At 40.2% G+C, this 20,716-nt stretch overlaps 1 protein-coding gene across 8 annotated transcripts in view; it reads left to right on the top strand.

Moving 5' to 3' along the window:
* The window catches only part of lrp8 (low density lipoprotein receptor-related protein 8, apolipoprotein e receptor), a 187,969-nt gene that overhangs the window by 150,248 nt on the left and 17,005 nt on the right, over positions 1–20,716 (top strand). For all 8 annotated transcript variants that reach the window (XM_061824591.1, XM_061824589.1, XM_061824592.1 and 5 more), the window contains 5 exons: positions 5,956–6,127; positions 8,544–8,768; positions 9,638–9,756; positions 12,652–12,791; positions 20,510–20,651. In XM_061824591.1, the coding sequence (XP_061680575.1) occupies positions 5,956–6,127; positions 8,544–8,768; positions 9,638–9,756; positions 12,652–12,791; positions 20,510–20,651 (798 nt within the window). The remainder of the gene's footprint in view (positions 1–5,955; positions 6,128–8,543; positions 8,769–9,637; positions 9,757–12,651; positions 12,792–20,509; positions 20,652–20,716) is intronic.

The raw sequence follows: 20,716 nt of genomic DNA, 5'->3' as shown, positions 1-20,716 counted from the left end.
CAAAGTTGATACAGTTTTATATTCACGGAGAAATTAAAAAGAGAAAAAAGAATATACAACGACAAACAATTTTGTAGCTGTGGTTTATGTGAGAGTCTGTGGATGTTCAAGAGATGGATGAACACATTCCCACAGAAATTTACTTCATATAGCTATACAGTAGGTTGAATGGAAGAACGTCTTCAGTTTTAATATTCTATTCAAAATTTTATGCGAGTGGAATTTCTTCTTTCTCTGGGTGGCTTGGTTTTGTGATGAGACACATTCTGTTTCACAAATTACTGGAAACTGATTTTTTTTTTTTTTGTTCCCTGGCTGAACATAATCATCTGCAGTTTACTTGAATCTGTTACATTAGTCCTGAAAAGGTCTTCTTTTCAATTATGTTTAGCCCATTTTATCCTCATTAAAGGACAGCATCCCAGGCTCTACAGACGAGTTTGAGTACTGTGAAGCCACACAACACAGGGAAAACAAATTCAAAGTAACATCCTTGTGATAAAGCTTTTTATCTTTGCATAAATATTTCTCGAGGAGTCCTATCAATAGAGTAGTGGTTAGCATGGCTGCCTCACAGTTGACAGGTTCTCGCTTTGAATCACTTCAAACGGTATAGCATTTAACTTTACATTCAAGACAGTATCTGAATAATTTTCCGTGCTATAATGTTTATGCGTGATAAGAGAAAACAAATATTGGCTCCACAGCAAAATCACCTAAAGCAACTCTGAATAGTTTTGTCATTTATCATCATAAAATCAATAAGATTTGCAAGTACAAACACTTTTTTTTATTGCATGCACTTTTAAATAAGATTGTCACATCTGATTTGTTGAAACATAAAATTTAATTTCAGCGTAATTCACAGCAAATATTTATAGTAAATATTACCAGTACACAATTATATAATAAGCTTTCGGAGAGCAAGTGCACAATTCAGAATGCAACGAGGTTGCCAACATGCCCATTTCCATTCCAATGTTGTATTTGAAGGACGGACATACACTGTCAGATTTTGCATTAAATTTTGAACTCCCACTACACACATAAATGAGAATGAGACAAACAAAGTACTGTCATACTGTACCAAACGACAGACCATTCGCTTCATTATATTTCGTGTGTGTTGAAGTAGTTTTTGGGTGTGTGTGCAGGTCCCAATGTGAATAAAGATGTGACAGAGCAGCAAAATTCAATTTTTGACAGAAGCAGGACATACTGTCAAAATAATGCACAGGAAGTTTATTAACTTACCATAGCTGGAAGTTGGTTCTTTGTTGTTTCGCTTTCTTTCCCAGATGCCTAGTTTTCACTCTCTCTCATCTACGGAGAGCTCCAGAGAGCAGAACCATGATGCTAAGAGCAATCCGTGCCTCGTTGTTGACAGTTTAAGCGTAGACTTTTCAAGATACCTTTCCATAAAGTCGTCATGAGTTTTCTAACAACCAAGAAGATTTTCTTTCCCATTTATTATCTTTTTCAACTTTTATTTGCTGCGCAAAAATCCAATGGCTCATTCAAATGCCCCAAAACCTAAGTTAATGACAATGTTGTCTAGAAATTTTCCAGTACAACTACAGGCCATAGGCTTAAATTTGGAGGTGAATCCTTGTCTGTCTGTTTGTCGTCTACGATTGGCTGCTAGCTAGTCCAGTGCAAAGCCATATAAAGGCTACTGTAGGCCAATGCAATAAAGATGAATGGGAATAGAGATGTCACAACATCTATATGTCATGTGATGCGGATTTCACCAATGACAGAGCATTGCGGTCACTTCAAAAAGCGCCCAGTGTTTATTCAGTTTACCTGCCGATCATTTATAAACACACCTGCACCTCGAGGGAGAATAGCCTGTATAGATATTTGCTGAATGGATAAGTTAAAATTCAAAGTGCAACCTATTACAGATGCAAAGACGAGACCAACTCCATATCAATGCCTACAAATTTATTATGGGGTTGTATTACGTTATATCATGAAATGTCCGACTGGACATTGCTATCACAGCATGGCATTGACAAACAGTACTCTGTCTACTTACAGGTGTAAAAACATCCAATAATCACATGGGCTGATTTACACAGCCACAAATAAATGACATTTCGCATTATTATTCAATATTATGGACAGTTAATTTGCTTGTCATGCCATGTTTTAAGGACCAAATGAATCTTCTTCTTTTCCTTTCAGCTTGTTCCATTAGCGGTCGCCACAGTGTGTCATCTTTTTCCATTTAAGCCTATCTCATGCATCCTCCTCTCTAACACCAACTTCCCTCGTCCCTTCCCTCACAACATCCATCAACCTTTTCTTTGGTCTTCCTCTCACTCTTTTGCCTGGTAGCTCCATCCTCCGAACCCTTCTACCAATATATTCACTCTCTCGCCTCTGGACATGTCCAAACCATCGAAGTCTGCTATCTCAAACCTTGTCTCCAAAACATCCAACTTTGGCTGTCCCTCTAATTAGCTCATTTCTAATCCTATCCAACCTGCTCACTCCGACCAACATCTTCATTTCTCACTCCGACAGCTCTGCTTCCTGTTCTCTCTTCAGTACCATCGCGTCAAATCTGTACATCATGGCCGGCCTCACCACTATTTTATAAACTTAGCCCTTCATCCTAGCAGAGACTCTGTCACATAACACAACAGACACCTTCCGCTAGCTGTTCCAACCTGCTTAGACACGTTTCTTCACTTCCTTACCACACTCACAATTGCTCTGGATTGTTGACCCCAAGTATTTGAAGTTGTCTACTCTCGCTATCTCTTCTCCCTATAGCCTCACTCTCCACCCCTCTCATTCACGCACATATATTGTTTTACTTCGGCTAATCTTCATTCCTCTTCTTTCCAGTGCATTCCTCCATCTTTCATCTGCTTTCACTGCATATCCTAATATCATCTGTGAACAACATGGTCCAAGGGGATTCCAGTCGAGCCTCATCTGTCACCCAATCCATTAACACAGCGAACAGGAAGGGGCTTGGAGCTTATCCCTGATGCAATCCCACCTTCACCTTAAATCCTTCTGTTACGCCAATGGCACACCTCACCACTGTTCTGCTGCCCTCATACATGTCCTGTACTATTTTAACATACTTCTCTGCCACACCAGACTTACGCATGCAGTACCACAGTTCCTCTCTTGGTACTCTGTCATAGGCTTTGTCTAGATCCACAAAGACACAATGTAGCTCCTTCTGACCTTCTCTGTACTTTTCCACGAGCATCCTCAAGGCAAATAATGCATCTGTGGTACTCTTTCTAGGCATGAAACCATACTGTTGCTTGCAGATACTGACTTCTGTCCTGAGTCTACCCTCCACTACTCCTTCCCAAAATTTCATTGTGTGGCTCATCAACTTCCTCTATAGTTGCCACAGCTCTGCAAGTCACCTTTGTTCTTAAAAATGTGAACTAGCACACTTTTCCTCCATTCTTCAGGCATCTTCTCGCCCACTAGTATTCTGTTGAATAAGTTGGTCAGAAACTCGACAGTCACCTCTCGAAACAGCTTCCATATCTCTTCCGGTATGTCATCAGGACCAAGTCCCTTTCAATTTTTCATTCTTTGTAGTGACTTTCGAACTTCCCTTCTTGGCACTTCCTGGTCATTCACACTTGCCTCTTCTACTCTTCCTCTCATTTCTTCATTCATCAACTTCTCAAAGTATTCTTTCTATCTATTGAGCACACTACTGACACCAGTCAACACTTTTCCATCTCATCCTTAATCTTCCTTACCTGCTGCACATCCTTCCCATCTATATCCCTCTGTCTGCCCAACCTGTAGAGATCCTTTTCTCCTTCTTTCATATCCAACCTGGTGTACATGTCGTGCTATGCCTCCTGTTTAGCCTTCGCCAACTCTACTTTTGCCCTACGACGCGTCTCAATGTATTCCTTACGCCTCTCCTCAGTCCTCTCACTACCCCACTTTTTTTTCACTAATTTCTTACTTTGTATGACTTCCTGTATTTTGGGGTTCCACCACCAGGTCTGCTGCTTCCCTTTCCTACCAGAAGACACACCAAGTACTCTCCTGCCTGTCCTTCTGATCACCTTGGCTGTAGTAGTCCAGTGTTCCGGGAGCTCCTCCTGTCCACCGAAAGCCTGTCTCACCCTTTCCAGAAGCCCGCACAGCATTCTTCCTTTCTCAGCTTCCAGCACCTGGTTCTTTGCTCTAGCTTTGTGTTCTTAATTTTCCTACGCACCACCATACTGTGTTGTCGATCGACATTCTCCCCAGCACTACTTTACAGTCTGTAACCTCCTTCGGATTACATCGTCTGCACATACTGTAATTCAATCCACCTGCGTGCTTCTACTTCTGCTTTTATAGTTATATTATATCACAATCTGTCAGGACAAAAATGAATCTATTTTGCCTTAATTTGCAAACGAGTGACAGCAGCATAACTGGGTCAAAATTAACAAGAGAAGTGATCATTAATGGCAGTAAGTCAATAAAATCCAACTTTTGCGTGTATTGTATAACTTTTCTCTTGATGCACTTGACTTTGTACTTTGGCTTTGTACTGTATTAATCCTCACGATTAAACCCACACCGCATCAGTTTCTCTTTGTTTTAGCAGGTGAAATGTTAAGCGTTGTATGAGTTTATGACATGCAAACAACATTAACATTACAGGTTTTTCTCCAATGGCAGTCACCTGCTTTTTCATGTCAACACAACATGGCTGTGTGCCGGCCAGAATGTGGGATGATTTTAAAAAAGTAAAATAGTAATAATGATTTATTAATAAATTGATTTTGGCAATGATGCACAGGGTTCCATGCATTGTGTTTAGATAGATCTGTCATCCACCATGTTTGTGGAGCTTGTATGTCTGTCTACACCAAAATCGGATTAGATCACCTGCACCAAAACTTAGACATGGTCCCATCAAGCGTAAATTTAAATGACTTTTTTGACATGAAATTCTCCCTCTGCCAAGCATAACTTGAAAAGCACACCTTTGCTGTGCCATTACGTACATCTTGGCAGAGCTGCCAACTTGGCAAACACGCGCAGAGAGCTTTGTGCTTGCATGAAAATCAAGAGTTTGGCACAGATTTTTGCACTCAAATCCAGTTGAAAATTTTACAAAAATGTAACCCAATAAATTTGTGACCCCACCCATGGCAAAAACCAAAATTATTGGGAGTATGAATGTGAAATATATTTGGTCTCAATATGTCATTTCACCAACCTATGGAGTAATGAGGAGGTTACGGACATTCAATCAACTTAAACCCAGTCATTCCAGGCCAATTTAACAATTTTTATTTGTACAGCAGTTCTTCATATGTCATAATATTGTAATATTATGTCTACAGAGAAGCTACTTTTTAGTATCTGCTCAATTCATTCATTCTATGTAATAGTGTTGAGGGTTTAAATTTAGACTGCATGTGTTGAGAGTCACAGTTCCATCTCCTTTAGCACAAGCGTTTCTATTAAATTTCAGGACATATTTCTATCTTAGACTTGTACATGTGTTGATGTAAAGAGTAGCATGGACAACCACCATCCTGTAACTTTCCGTACACCTTACGGTACCCAATCTAATGCAAGTTGGCTTTCGAGTGTTTACCTCATTATCACATGAAACTTTTCCAAACGCTTGTACGAGTATCATGCTGTGATTTAGGCTGTTGACAAAAATCCCTCAGGTAACTAATGTGCTTGTGACCAACACATGATGTATGAACCAGAGGAGCGCAACTCGAAAGCTTATTTTTATGCAATAAAAATAGAACATGGTTGTATTTGTTTGGCCTTTAACTCCCAACCCAGTGTACTGCACCATTTCGGGAATACAAAACACTCACATTCACTCATTAGAGCAATCTGTTTTTGCTTTATTTAGCTATTACAGTCGTTCTCTACCCTAAAGACATTCTGTTGATAATCAATAGTCTGTTTATGCTCTTTGCATTTCATCAGGAAAGAGTCCCTACTTGATGTTCACCAACCGACATGAGATCCGTCGCATTGATCTGCTCAAAAGTGAATACACACAAGTAGTTCCTACACTGAAGAATGCTGTGGCACTGGATGTTGATGTGGCCACCAATAAGATGTTTTGGAGTGATCTATACCATCATAAAATATACAGGTATGCACACTCATATAATCATTATGGAGTTACAATGTATCAAGTTTTTAACTCAGTCTGACAGACAGAGAATCTACTTTTTTTTTTTTTTCCCCTGTATGATTGCACATCATGAACCTGAACCTGTCTCATGTTTGTTTGGCACAGTTTTTATGCCAGGTGCCCTTCCTAACGCAACCCCTCAGGGGGATTGGAGACACCAGTGAGATACAAACTCACGACCTCTGGTTTTCCAAACCAATGCTCTAACCACAGAGCTATGGGGCCTCCACGCAATATGGTATTAACACAAATGATAAAAGATTCTACGTGGTGGCCTGCTCAGGGACCTTTTCTTTTTTGTTTTCCATTATCTACATGCAGGGTAATTATCTTAATTCCCCACCTGCACTTCTCCCTCTGATCTTCTTCCATACTTCTTTTTGTAGGTAAAAAACATTTCATCCCGACACACCAATGCATTTGGTATTCCATCATAATTAATACAAAAAGTTGTACAGAACAAATACATTTTTTGGGACCCACTTGAGGTGGAAATACCACCGCACACTGAGCAACACGACCAAACGTGACTGAACTGAGCAATCGTCAGCCAATTACAGTTGGAGACCCCCACCTATCGACGTACTGCATCGGAAAAAACACACCTTCTGGTGGTTCTCTTCCAGAAACCTTTTGAGTCCCCACATGCAACATAGTATCTTTTTTTTTTTTATTGAGCCACAAACAACATGCCACAATTGTCATGGAAGAAGCTAATTGCCCTGACCGTGATAATTATACAAAGATTAGAAAAAGGTGAGAAATGAAGGAGAGTGTGAATATTTTAGTAGCTGTTGGCAATGGAGCATATTTATACCACACATACCTACTGGTCCGTCTCGCAGTTATGAGAACCCGGGTTTAAATTTGGCCTGGGCTGTGTGGAGTTTGCATGTTCTCCCTATGTATGGGTTTCTGTGGGTACTCTGATTTCCTTCAACATCCCTAAAATATGCTCAGTAGGTTGATTGAAGACTGTAAATTTCCCATAGCTATAAATGTCAGTGTAAGTGGTTGTTTATACGTTCTCTGGGATTACATGGAAACCAGTTGATGACGTACCCTGCCTCCTGCCCAGTGAGGATGAGCGATGGAGTTAGGGTACACCGGTTGCCAGCCAATCGTTGGGCACATAGAGACAGACAACAGTCGCATTCACAATCACACCTAGGGGCAATTTAGAGTGTCCAATTCATGTTGCATGTTTTTGGGATGTGGGAGGAAACCGGAGTGGCCAGAGAACACGCACGCAGGCACGGGGAGAACATGCAAACTCCAGACAGGCGGGTCGGGGATTGAACCCGGGACCTCAGAACTGTGAGGCCAATGCTTTACCAGCTGAGCCACCCTGCCACCTTGTGTGTCACATAGTGTGCGTTTGGGCGTGTGTTTGTGTCTGTCACATAGGGGATTTTGTTGCCAAATGACAAATGGGTGGAGCTGTTTGTCCTTCTTGTGCACACGCAGTCACACTTACAAATTAAGAACATACTGTGTTATCATTTAGTGTGTGTGTGTGTGTGTGTGTGTGTGTGTGTGTGTGTGGTGTGTGTGTGTGTGTGTGTGTTCCTGTGTGCATGCCTGTGAATAATGAACATGATTATTGAGGCAGTAAAATTAGACAGAGACCATATGGTTCTTTTCCTACGATTAAAGGGCCTTTGCATGACTTCCTCTCAGGTTCTCACATATTCATGCAAGTGCACGCATGGACAAATGTGTGTTTGGTCCCACATGCTAGCACACACTCAACATACACAATATGTAAAATGATAAGTTGTGGTAATGAAAGTGAAAAACGTGAGCATGGTCTTGCTTGTAGTGAGAATCCAAATCAGATAAACAAGGCTTATACACACACACGCACATCATCATCAACATCAGGCAGGCAGTATCTATCCATTGCAGGATAAAGGCATCTTCTTCATATTTCCAACTACTACAGCATTTTGCGATTTGTTCTCAGTCTATTCCGGTATATTTAATAATTTCATCTTCCCAGCTACTTTTAGGTCTTTACCGTGTCTGCTTTGTCTCCAGTGACATCCAATTAATAGTTTCTGTGGTCTTCCTTTTGTCAGCTCTTCTGGCAACATTGGCAACCTATTTCCATTTAAGGCTTTCTAGTTCTTGAATGATGTTGGTAACTCGCGTCTGCTGTCTTTTCCAACTGGATCTTCTTGCCCTTGAAGAATGCACATTCCGTATCATCGCTTCCCCACAAGGAGTCATGTTTCACTGACAGACCAGAGTAACAGATCTGGCAAATTAAGCTTTTGGAATTTACAATTTTTCACATGTAGAATAAATTTGTTATAATAGAACTTGCTAAGGACTTACCAGCTCTTACATCTTTTTCTCTTACATCTACCAGTGCATACATCAACAAAGCCAACGACTCTTCGCAGCAGCTTACTCTCATCGATGCGCTGCATTCCCCCGAGGGCCTGGCTGTTGACTGGGTTCACAAGAACATCTACTGGACCGACTCTGGTAGCAAAAGCATCTCTGTGGCCACAGGGGATGGCACCAAAAGAAAAATGCTCATAGTCACAGACCTGAGCGAACCACGGGCCATCGCAGTTGACCCACACCAAGGGTAAGATGGTTGAATGGGGTGTAGAAAAAGAATGCAAAATGTGTGTCAGAGACGATATATTCGTAGTGATGCTTGATGAGAAGTGATTATTACCCATGTGTTTCAGCAAGATATCAAGTTAGTATTTTGGGGGAAAAAAGCTCAATTTATACTACCTGAAATTTAGGTAATTGTCATGGTTTACTTTTGATTGAATAGCTTCCTAAATTGTTGTAAGAAAAGACTATATGGCTCATCTCTGCCCATATTACCTATATTTTGAATTTGTAGTGTCTTAAATTAAAGGGTCTCAAGATTCATGTTGTGCCCAAAACATAGTTTGGAACTAGACGGACAGGCCGTGTATGCTTGATGCAGCGCATACTGAGGGTGCGGAAAAAAAGTCTCAAAGGTGTAAGCAAACGTAACCTTAAACAAAATAGCAACACCACCCTGTTTTTAAACAAAAAGCTGCAACATACACAATCTACTGTGTATGTTCTTTATGACTCTTTCTGATATGCAGTAATTTTCATGACTCAGCAACCCTACACTACAATGAAATATATGCAATATGTAAATGAGAATGATGTGTGTGTAGCTGAGAATGCTTTCTGCCCTCTCAGCTACACACACATCTAACGAAGAAAAATAGATTCAGGCAAATAAATGTGATTAAACAGTACTTTGGAGAACTTTGTGTACTGTAAGTTTCATGTTTCTAAATAACATTTAGAACAATTTAAAGGTAGGTTCCTCATGAGATAAAATAGTGCATCAGTGCTGGTCACTTGGTTCTCCACACAATCAAAGTTTTCAAGGGACATTAAATAGGTCTGCTGAGCTTCTATATAAATAATATCAAAATGTATCTGTCCTTCTTTTCACAGGTTTATGTACTGGTCAGACTGGGGAGATCAAGCCAAGATTGAGAAAGCTGGCATGAATGGAGTGGATCGACAGATTCTGGTATCAGAGCACATTGAATGGCCCAACGGAATAACTTTAGGTACGTCATAACAGAAAACGCGAACAGGAAAGCTAATTGGAGAGAGTTTTAACATTTGTGATTCAGGAAAGGAAAATAAATCACCTTGGAAAACAGAATTGTAAGGGTAAAATATTTGAAGTGCTGTCAGTACCATGAGAGTGTTTTAGTGGAAGCAGAAGAAGAAAACAATAACGGTGCTGTAACCCCTGAGCCACTGTTATTGCTGTAGGTCACTTTGTGTCTGGCTCTCATCTATCCAGCCAACAAATATGGGCTATTGAATTAATAAGCCATACGCTCTGTTCTGTCGATACCCCCCATTATCGCTCTCAACTCCCTCTGCACCAACAGCCAATTTTTTGCTGGTGCTCTTGTCTGTGGAGAAACAGAGTCATGGAGTTGCCACACTGTGTGGATTTGGAAGGTCACTACATATGAATGAAAACAAATTATTTCTCAGAGCGAAACAGAGCTCGTGATGTGTTCTATACACCTCAGGGAAGAGACAGAAGCGGGAAGTAACGAAACTTTGTTAATGTGGTTCATTTGTCTGCACTTTAGTTTGAAAGGTAACCTTTACCTTTAGTCTCTGTACTTTGTACTCCTTGCATTCTAAAAAAAAATAGTGTGTTAATTTTAAACCTACAGTTAGCATGTCATATGCCAAAAAAACAGAAGTTAGCGAGTCAAATGCCAAGATCGTAGACATCATAGATACGACACTCCCCTTTTAGCCATGTGCCAATGGTTAACGTATGGTTGGTGTAAAGAGTCAGCACATTCTGTCCATTGGCGGTAGAGTCGGATACCAAAATAATAACAATGACTGCACACAGGGTTGTATACAGTTGCACACAAATCGAAGAATGACAAGAAGGAAACTCAAAACTCCAAATAACCTTTCAAAGATAAGAATAATCTTTCTCCTTTTTCAAAAGTCCCTGCAGTGAATGAGCCACATTAGCTTTTTAGAAAGCTAGCCTGTATTAGTGTAGTATTGCTAGCTGGAAGTAAATTGTCACGTATGAGAATTAGCATCACATTTCAAACGCATTTATTTGCCCACTGTTAAAACCAAACTTTAAAAGAAAAAAAAATGCTCATCACTTTATTATCGAAGTACATTCATGTGTACTTTTATATTATATATTACTTAAGAGAGAGACTTCCATACTTTTACTTCCCAGAGTTGTTTTTTCCGGTACTTTTACTTATGTGCGGAATACCAGTAGTTTTGACATCTGGTCACTGATTTCCTTTAGTGCAGTGAATACATCAGGTGTTTCAGGTGACCGTATACCCCACAACCCACAACAAATAGCAATGAGGATATAGTATCTAAAGTCTTCCTTTTAACCACTGGTGTCAAACTCAAGGCCCAGGGGCTAGATCCGGCCCAACACACGATTTTATGTGGCCCCCGAAGGCAAATCTCATGTCACGTTCCATGATTCTTATTAAAATCTGTACCAAAATTTGAAATTGTTATATCATAAAGATAATGTTGAGATATTGCGGCCCCATGACAGCCGTCTGAGGTAAGCCGTAACTACAATGTGGCCCATGACAAAAATGAGTTTGAAACCCCTGCTTTACACAGACAGAGTATTATTATCCTGTTTTTAATGTATGCTTTCAATTGAGTATTCATTTAAAAGTACCTACACTGCTATTGTAACTTTGCGGTGTCTTGGAATTAAACTGTGTCACACTGAGTCCTTTTTCTATTGTTTTGCAACCTCTTGTTTGATTTGATAAAATCACACAACCACAATTTAGAACTAGGATTTCAGTGCTGGAGGATACTGATCTTGGAATCAAACGTACAATCTTTAGGTTGACACAACAACTCTACCACACAATCCACAATTTATATATACCAATGCTTCTCAGATAGTGGGAGGCAACTCCCTGGGGTGTCTCATGATGCCAGGGAGGGTGTGTGACACCCTGAAGAACATGATGAAAAAACTACCTGTATTTATTCTTTGTTTTAAATTCATCCATCTTTCTTTTGTACTTTCTTCAATGTTTATAAGGATTATATTTGTTTAGCCTTTATCTACAGTGTGATATAGAAGTGTACTGGCGGGTGATGCTGCCACAGTTTTTTTTTTTCTTCTGGTGGGTTTCATAACAGAAAAAAAATTGAGAATCACTGATACACACACATTAACTAAACTTACATTCTTGCCGCTTAAATCATTTCTTCCAATTCTGTTTTGGTAATTCTGATATGTTTTACAAATATTTAAAAAACACCAAATTATTTGAGGGGGCTTCATAACATTTTTTAAATAGGTCTAGCAACACCACTGGTTCCTGTTATAGTAGGGGGCTGCGTTTGTTTGTTTTCTATAAGAAACAAATGGTAGCATTCAGTTATTAAACATATAATGGTGGCCATATTTTTCAGACTGCAATATGTGGGAGCAGGACGTGGCATACATGGTCGCTTAAATTGCCTTTTAAATCCTGTTGAACAAGCAGAATCACTTTAAGATTATTCTGAAAAGTACAAACAATTCTATTTAATATCAAGTTTACCAAAGCTCTACAGTCCCCACGTAGAAATGGGTCCCAAAGTAAACAGGTCTGAAAACTGAAAATTGAAGGGTGAACATAAATGCAGCAGACCTAATCAGTTTGCTTGTGGAGTGCACGTACATTCCCCGTAGTAGAGCGGTCAAGCTGCATTATTATGATCACAGTGTTTTCTTAGCTCATGGGCCTCAGCACTTGTGTCATAGAAGATTGATGGTCAGGCTAGATGGCCATAGAATTCATAAACCTCTCACCCTGTGCTTTTTTTCTTTTTTCCTTTTAGAATAACCTCTCGTTCTTTCTCACCGCTCATCTTTGGCCTTTTCTCCTTGGTAAACAGTTCTTTTCTTCCGCTTGCTCCATGTTCAGACTTGTCCAATAGGCATCTCTACTGGGTGGATTCCAAGCTCCACCTGCTGTCCAGTGTGGATTTTAATGGAGACAACCGCAGAGTCTTGCTGTCTTCTCATCACCACCTGGGGCACCCTTTTGCGCTCACTGTTTTTCAGGTACCGGTTAATCGCAATTGTGCATCTGAAATTGTTGATGTGTGTCCTTAAAACAGGTTTGGATTTTCCTGTTTAGTAGTATACAACAGACTTTATCGGTCTAATCTGTCCATGAAATGTAACAGGAAAGGAAAATAACTGAAGTGGGTGAGTTGAGTGAGATGATACATCGTACACAAGGAGACGGAATGAAGAGTCAATGTTGGGTGTTTGATATGATTGATAGTCCAAGATGGATTCAGCCACCCTCTCCTCCAAAACAAAACTTTGAGGCCTGAGAAGAGGAGAGGCAGAGCAAAAGAATCAATGGAACTAATTTGACGAAATATATTAGGCAGGAATGAGTCTGTTTGAAAGAGCATGTCCAGTATTATACATAGAATGTGCAGAGGAAATCCAGTGGAGAGTAGAATGAAGATGGAGGAGGTGGAATGTGATCAGTGGGAAGTACTTTCTTCATTCCTCATTTTGCTGCACATGCTGTGAAGATGAAAGGAAAAGACGTGGCATTCATTATGTCCAGCTGTGTGTGTGGGTTTGTTTGTCAGTGCAGCTCTTGGGTCTGTGCCTGTTTCTTCCAGGCAAGCAAGTTCATGCCTGAAGATTGATCACTCTCCATGTGTTTTGTCTGTGATCCATTCTGTTTAACATATCAACGAAATTAAAGATCTCCCGGCATGCGGATTCTGATCCAATTGACCGAAGCCCGAGAGTTGCCTTGATTTAGCTTTATCCTTCTATCCATTCACTATTTTCAAACGTATTATCTAGGAAAAGAAAAAGAGCTCTCAATGTATTCTAATTTGTAAGAATAGTAAATTTGTTTTTTACGTTCAGTATATCTGTTTATGTTTACTTACCAATGAATGAGAAAATGGCAAAGTAGCTGCTACAAAACGATCACGGTAAAGCCAGCTGATAACTTACGAGTACACCCGTACGAGGGTTGTGGATTTGGCCAGAGGGCATAGTGAAATGAGGCTATATTCAAATATTGCCAGCGGTTTCAAAACTACATGCTGCACCTTTATGACAGGTATAAACCATGCAATTACAGTTTGTCAATCTTGAACAAAATATGCACAGTCCTGGGGAAAAAAAACATCCATTTTAAGTTCAAAACAGTAGTCTTCCACCTCACAGTGAGACAAGAACAAAGATGATAGACGTGCGTGTTGTGATAGTACCTAAACATTTGACTATCATGGAAAAGTTCATTTCCATAAGTCATTCAAAACTTTCAGAGAATAGATTCAGGGCCCACAATTTAAACAATTTCAAGTATTTGTTTGGACATAATTTGGGCTTTCATCTTATAAAATCCACAAAATCATGAATTCATAATATGTGATTACTGTGAGAAAATCAGAAAAAAAATGCAAGACGTTTTAAACTCTAGTGTCAAACATAATCTAAACTCAAACAGACCTGCTGCATGTATTTCCCAAGGTGTCAATAAATTGGTTCAGTTTGGTTTGTCTCAGTTGGGTTCAATATGTGGAAGATTGCAGACTTGACGATTGGCCAGAAAATCATCATTAATACCCTCCATAGGATGGGTAAGTCGGAAAAGTTCCTGGCTAAGAAGGCTGGCTATTCAAAGTGTAAATGTATGTGTGAATGGTTTTTTTATGTGTGCCCTGCGATTGGCTGGCAACCACTTCATTGTGTACCCTGGCACCTGCCCGATGACAGCTGGGATTGGCTCCAGCACTTCCGTGACCCTTGTGAGGGTAAGTGGGTCAGAAAATCGATGGATATTGAGGATTGACATTTTTTTTTTTAAAGCACCATATTTTGATTGATTTAATGTGAACCCAATTGATTTATTTTTTTATATACAAAAACTGTAAAGTCAATTGGGATTTCTTCACATTATTCAATTTTTTTTTTTTTTTTTAAATTCCTGATATCATGGGTTTCATGAGCTTGGAAGCCCATGCATCCCTATTCTGTACCACCTATCCTCACAGGAATCATGGGAGTGCTGGACCCGATAGAGCTCATGCATGTGATGTCACCATTTTCACGGCGGTCAAACAGAGCTGTTCGACATTGTGGGAGACATTGAAACGGAGGAGAATATTTAGAATACCTTAGACCTGTTGTGCTGGTGGTTGTCACAACAGACGAGACAGATATTAGAAGGGATCATTCTATAGCATACCAGCTGAAAAAAACAGAAAAGATCGATGGATTTCGGCAATTAAACGTGATGGCTGGTGCCCAACCAAGTATTTATAATTTGAAATTGACTCATTTGAGAACAACGCGTACTTAAAAAAAAATAAAAACGTCTGTCGCAGAGAGGTTTAGAGGTGAGTGTGTGCGTGTGGCTACAATACACATCTGTATATGGGGGAGCCGACTCCCAGTCCTCTTTTTTCCAATCATAGTTAATGAATGTTCGTTTGGGTAAAACCAGGGGTCATTTATTTAAATATTGGTATTTGTATTGAATACTAGCTGAAAATATCAATGGATTCCTGCAAAGGTTAACGTGTAGCCGAGTACGATGTACGTCTCCTCGTTGAGAACAGATCCAGCAACGAAGTATTTGTATGCATCCAGACTTTTATACGCTTTCAAACTTTTCTGTGTAAAACCCGACGACTTACTCACCAGATACATGTGTACATCCAGTTGTCCAAGACAAGTGGAAGCAACATAGGTGCGCGAGCTCTATTCCAGATACTGTATCATCGGTCAAGAGGCAGGGTTCACCCTGAACTAGTTGCCAGCCAATCACAGTGGACATAGCGATAAACACCAATCACACTCACAATCACACCTGGGGGCAATTGAGAGTGTTCAATTCATGTTGCATGTTTTTGTGGATGTGGGAGGAAACCTACGCAGGCACGGGGAGAACATCCAAATTCCACGCAGGCAGGGCCAGGATTTGAACCCCAGTCCTCAGAACTGTGAGGCAGATGCTCTCATGCAGGAGTGCCCAGACTTTTTTACCCCAAGATCTACTTTTCAAGCAGCCAGCCTTTCGCACGTTACCGACCACAGGTTAGGGGGCTGGGGGGTCGATGAAGCTCCTAATGTTTAGTTATTAATGTTATGTGATATATTATACTATATAGAAATATATATGTATATTTAAAATACAGAATTGGGTTTTTGAGCACTGTATTCTCTGTGCTTCCATGCTGGATCATGTCCGAGATACTGTTATGGAGAAGTTTAAAGCCAGATTTGGATACAAAAAGATATCCCAAGCTTTAAACATCACAAGGACCACTGTGCAACCAATCACATTGAAATGGAAAGAGTATCAGACCACTGCGAATCTTCCAAGACCTGGCCGTACCTCTAAACTTTCATCTCAAACAAGGAGAAGACTGATCAGAGATGCAGCAAAGAGGCCCATGATCACCCTGGATGAACTGCAGAGATCTACAGCTGAGGTGGAAGAGTCTGTCCGTAGGACAACAATCAGTCGTACACTGCACAAATCTGGCCTTTATGGAAGAGTGGCAAGAAGAAAGCCATTTCTCAAAAAGATCCATTAAAAGTCTAATTTAAAGTTTGCCACAAACCACCTGGGAGACACACCAAAAGGTGGAAGAAGGTGCTCTACTCAGTTGAAACCAAAATTGAACTTTTTGGCCACAATGCAAAACGATATGTTTGGCGTTAAATCAACACAGTTCATCACCCTGAACACACCATCCCCACTGTCAAACATGGTGTCACGTGCCATCAGCACGGGGGAGGACCCAAATGCATGACTCAGAGACAACAGCATAATGTCCAGTGGGTTTTATTGCAGAAGTAGTGCCCAAACACTGTAACACAGTGCAAACTCAATGAACTGGCAAATACCCGTGACGTAAAGTCCAGTATAAATACATGGTTAATTAACATGACGAATGCGCAGCAGCTGTGACGAGTGCTAGAGGTGGCACCGCCTAGAGCGGCGACCAAGCCACGCCCCTCCTGGCTGTGATCCAGTCTTGCTCATGACACATGGTGGTGGCAGCCTCATAGTTTGGGCCTGCTTTTCTTCAGACGGGAAAGGGAAGATGGTTAAAATTGATAGGAAGATGAATGGAGCCAAATACAGGAACATTCTGGAAGAAAAGCTGTTGGAGTATGCAAAAGACCTGAGACTGGGAGAGAGATTTATCTTCCAATAGGACAATGGTCCAAAACATAAAGCCAAATCTACAATGGAATTGTTAATAAATAAATGTATGCAGGTGTTAGAATGGCCAAGTGAAAGTCGAGACCTGAATCCAATCAAGAATCTGTGGGCAGACCTTGAAGACTGCTTTTCACAAACGCTCCCCATCCAACCTCACTGAGCTCGAGTTGTTTTGCAAGGAAGAATGGGCAAGAATTTCAGTCTTTCAGTGTGCAAAACTGATAGAGACATACTCCAACAACTTGCAGATGTAATTGCAGCAAAATGTGGCGCTACAAAGTATGAATGCAAGGGGGCTGAATAATATTGCACTCACCACTTTTCAGGTTTTTATTTGTTATAAAAGTTTAAAATATCTAATAAATTTTGTTCCACTTCACGATTGTGTCCCACTTGTTGTTGATTCTTAAAAAAAAAAAAAAAAATCTTTGTTTGAAGCCTGAAATGTGGCGAAAGGTTCAAGGGGGCCGAATACTTTCACAAGGCACTATGCGTGTGTTTGTGGGAGTGCGTGTGTGGGTGTGGATGTGTGTGTGTGTCCGTGTGTGTATGTGTGCTCTTGCCTCATCTTAATATAGTTGTCATTGTGATTGTATTGTTAACATCAAATCTGTTGATTCCTCATGAGACCAACATCTTCACTCTTCTCATCAGGACTGTTTGTTTATTTACTGTTAAACATCCATAAAACATTTTTGCACTTGTTGCTGAGCATGCCTTGTTCCTTCACAAACACCCATGGGCGCAGTGATATTAACCTCTGTAGGCTGCGTGTCAACCGACTGCCACCTCACCAAGCCCTGAGGAAATCTAGATGGTTGCAGAGAGTAATGTCCTTTTTCCTGTGTCATCTTCAATGTCATTTAATACTTTCTCCTATCTGATGGACTGAACGGGTGTATAGGCAAAGTTGAGAAGGGGGAGGCATGGGAGAAGTACAGTACTGATGCATCCCCAAGCATACTGCAGAGGGAAACTTTTTTTTTTTAAACTTTTTGACACTGATTTTGACTTATAAAATGTGGGCAGTGAACCCGCGTACCCAATAATAACTAATACTGGAAAACCTGAACAGTGTCCTTATGTCACACTGACTTTATTTAATACCTAGATTACAGTATGAGATTGAGAAAGTATTGTTCCGCGAGTCTAAAAATTGGTAAAGTTTGCAAACACTTATTATGGGAGAGAATGTCATATTAATCAATTCCAGTCCTCCATGTTGATGTGGGTATTTGAATTTAACAGCCGTCAGTGGTTTTGACTGAGTTAATTTGGGGTGTTTAAAGATGTATTTAAAATGTTCTTTTTCCAGGGTGTAATGTACATCTCAAGTTAAACAAAAAAAAATAGTTCCAAAGAGAGTTAACAGGATACTTACGCCCTCAAGTTCTATATATTCATACACCCCAAATAATATTTGTTTGAATGTCCCTATGCAAGTTTTTGTCCAGGTACATTTTGCAACTAGACAAAGTGACTCGCTTCAAAGTTAAAAGGGAATTCAATTAGTGTAGTTCCATGTGGTTATAATGTGGCTTAGTGCAAACCATCCTAAATTATTTTGAAAATCATACTTAATTCTCATGAAAAGACACCCAATATAATGTTTTCATGTGACAGCAAAGTGATTAGTGGTTAGCACTTAAGCCTCACTGTTCTGAGGCCTCGGGTTCAAATTAGGGCTCACCTGGGTTGTGTTTGCATGTCCTCCCTTTAGCTGCCGCTAGGTTTTTTGCAGGTACTCCAGTTTCCTCCCACATCCCAAAAACAAGCTTGGTAGGTTACGTGAACATTACATTGTCCATAGGTGTGTATGTGAGCGGGAAGGCTTGTTTGTTTCAATATGCCCTGTAATTGGGTGGCCACCAGTTCAGAGTGTACCTTGCCTCTCGCCCAGAGTGAGGATAAGCGGAACAGAAGATAAATAAATGTTTTCATGTGAATTCTAAATCAGAAAAGTCATTATTTTTTGTAGGACTTGTTGGATAACTGAACAAAATGGAACGTGCCATTCAATCAAGCCATACACGTAAACACTCAGACATGAGAAGTGGTAGATTACCTCAATATCCTATTAACTTTTGAACACTCCAGTTAAATTATAATTTCATTCTACTGTTCACTCCCAACATTTCAGATAAGTGACAAAATCTCTTGAAGTAATAGCCTCAAATATAACTAGAAACATGCTGCATGCTTGCAGACACATGTCCATTTTTTTTTCTAGAAGATTCCTTTGGGGAAGAGCCAATCATCAAGGTTGGTTTAAGCAATCACCTCCATTCAGGTGAACACTCATCCCTGCAGCAACAACAAACCCCTTAACTGATCGGAGCCACTCTCTCAAATGGCTCTGCGCTTGTTCATGTATAAAACTTGACCTGTCGTTCAACAATGTTCAATGTTGTATTTGATCCGGTGAAAAGCTTTGACCGAGAACACACTATTATTTTGACATTTGTAGCTTTCAAGGTAAGGGAATACTGTATCACAGTTTCATATATTGATACATCCGAGAGGATAAAATTCCACAGTCAGGCAGACACAGTTGACTTTACAGATAAAACCATTGAATGAATAAATAATATTTCTTTGTGTGTGACCACAACTGTCATGTGGATAAAGGTTATCTGAAAAGGGTCAAATTTAGATGCGCAGAAAGGTTAAGTCCACCCATAGCCCAAACAAATAGAGCTTGGACCATACAAGGCAAAAAAAGGCATCCCATAAAAGATTATATACTGAGTTTTATAATTATGCGATATGGTGAATGCAATGCAAATAAATAGCAACTTAAGCCAGGCTGCAGAGAGGACACACTTATGGTTAAAATTCATCAACTGTACCAAATCTTGAGTCATTTGATCATCATCCCGTCTTTAACCTTAATTAGCCAACTAAAATTATAGTTGAATTCCGTCGTGTTTTTTCATTTAAAAAAAATAACCTAAAGTTTGTAAGATATAGATCAAAGAGAGCCTCAGTTTGATTTTTTGACAAAATATCCAAGTTTGTCTCAGAAACTGACATACACTCGAAAATCAGAGTTGATGTCTGAATTAACTAATTACATAGTTTAGGCGGCAAAGTGGTCGACTGGTTAGAGTGTCTACCTCACCGTTGACTGGTTAGAGTGTCTACCTCACAGATGACTGTTTAGAGTGTCTACTTTACAGTTCTGAGGACTGGAATTCAAGTCCCAACCCCGCCTATGTGGAGTCTGCATGTTCTCCCTGTGCTTGCGTGAGGTTTATCTGGGGATTCTGGTTACCTCCCACATCTCAAAACCAAGCATATAGTTGGTTAATTGAAAACTCTAAATTGCCCTTAGGTGTCATTGTGAGTGTGAATGGTTCTTTGTTTCTATATGTCCTGCGATTGGCTGGCAACCAGTTCAGGGTGTACCCTGCCTCCTGCCCGATGATAGCTGGGATTGGCTCCAGCACTTCCACAACCCTTGTGAGTGCAAGTGGCTCAGATAATTGATGGATGTATATAAATATATTTTATAATAATGAAAAATAATTGTATAGCTTAATTTTTTCATTTTTCTGTCCAGGATCGCATATATTGGACCGACTTGGAGGATGAAGCCATATACAGCGCCAACCGCCTGACTGGCAACGATGTGGCGAAGGTTGCAGAGCACCTCAACAATCCGCTGGATCTGGTGGTGTTCCATGAACAGAGGCAGCCAAAAGGTTTGCCACTCTTCACATATTAATGCAAATTTATAGATGCATATTATTCCATATAGGATGTGGTG

This window comes from Syngnathoides biaculeatus, chromosome 7, assembly GCF_019802595.1.
Source record: "Syngnathoides biaculeatus isolate LvHL_M chromosome 7, ASM1980259v1, whole genome shotgun sequence".
NCBI lineage: Eukaryota > Metazoa > Chordata > Actinopteri > Syngnathiformes > Syngnathidae > Syngnathoides > Syngnathoides biaculeatus.
This window is presented reverse-complemented; position numbering and strand designations above follow the sequence as displayed.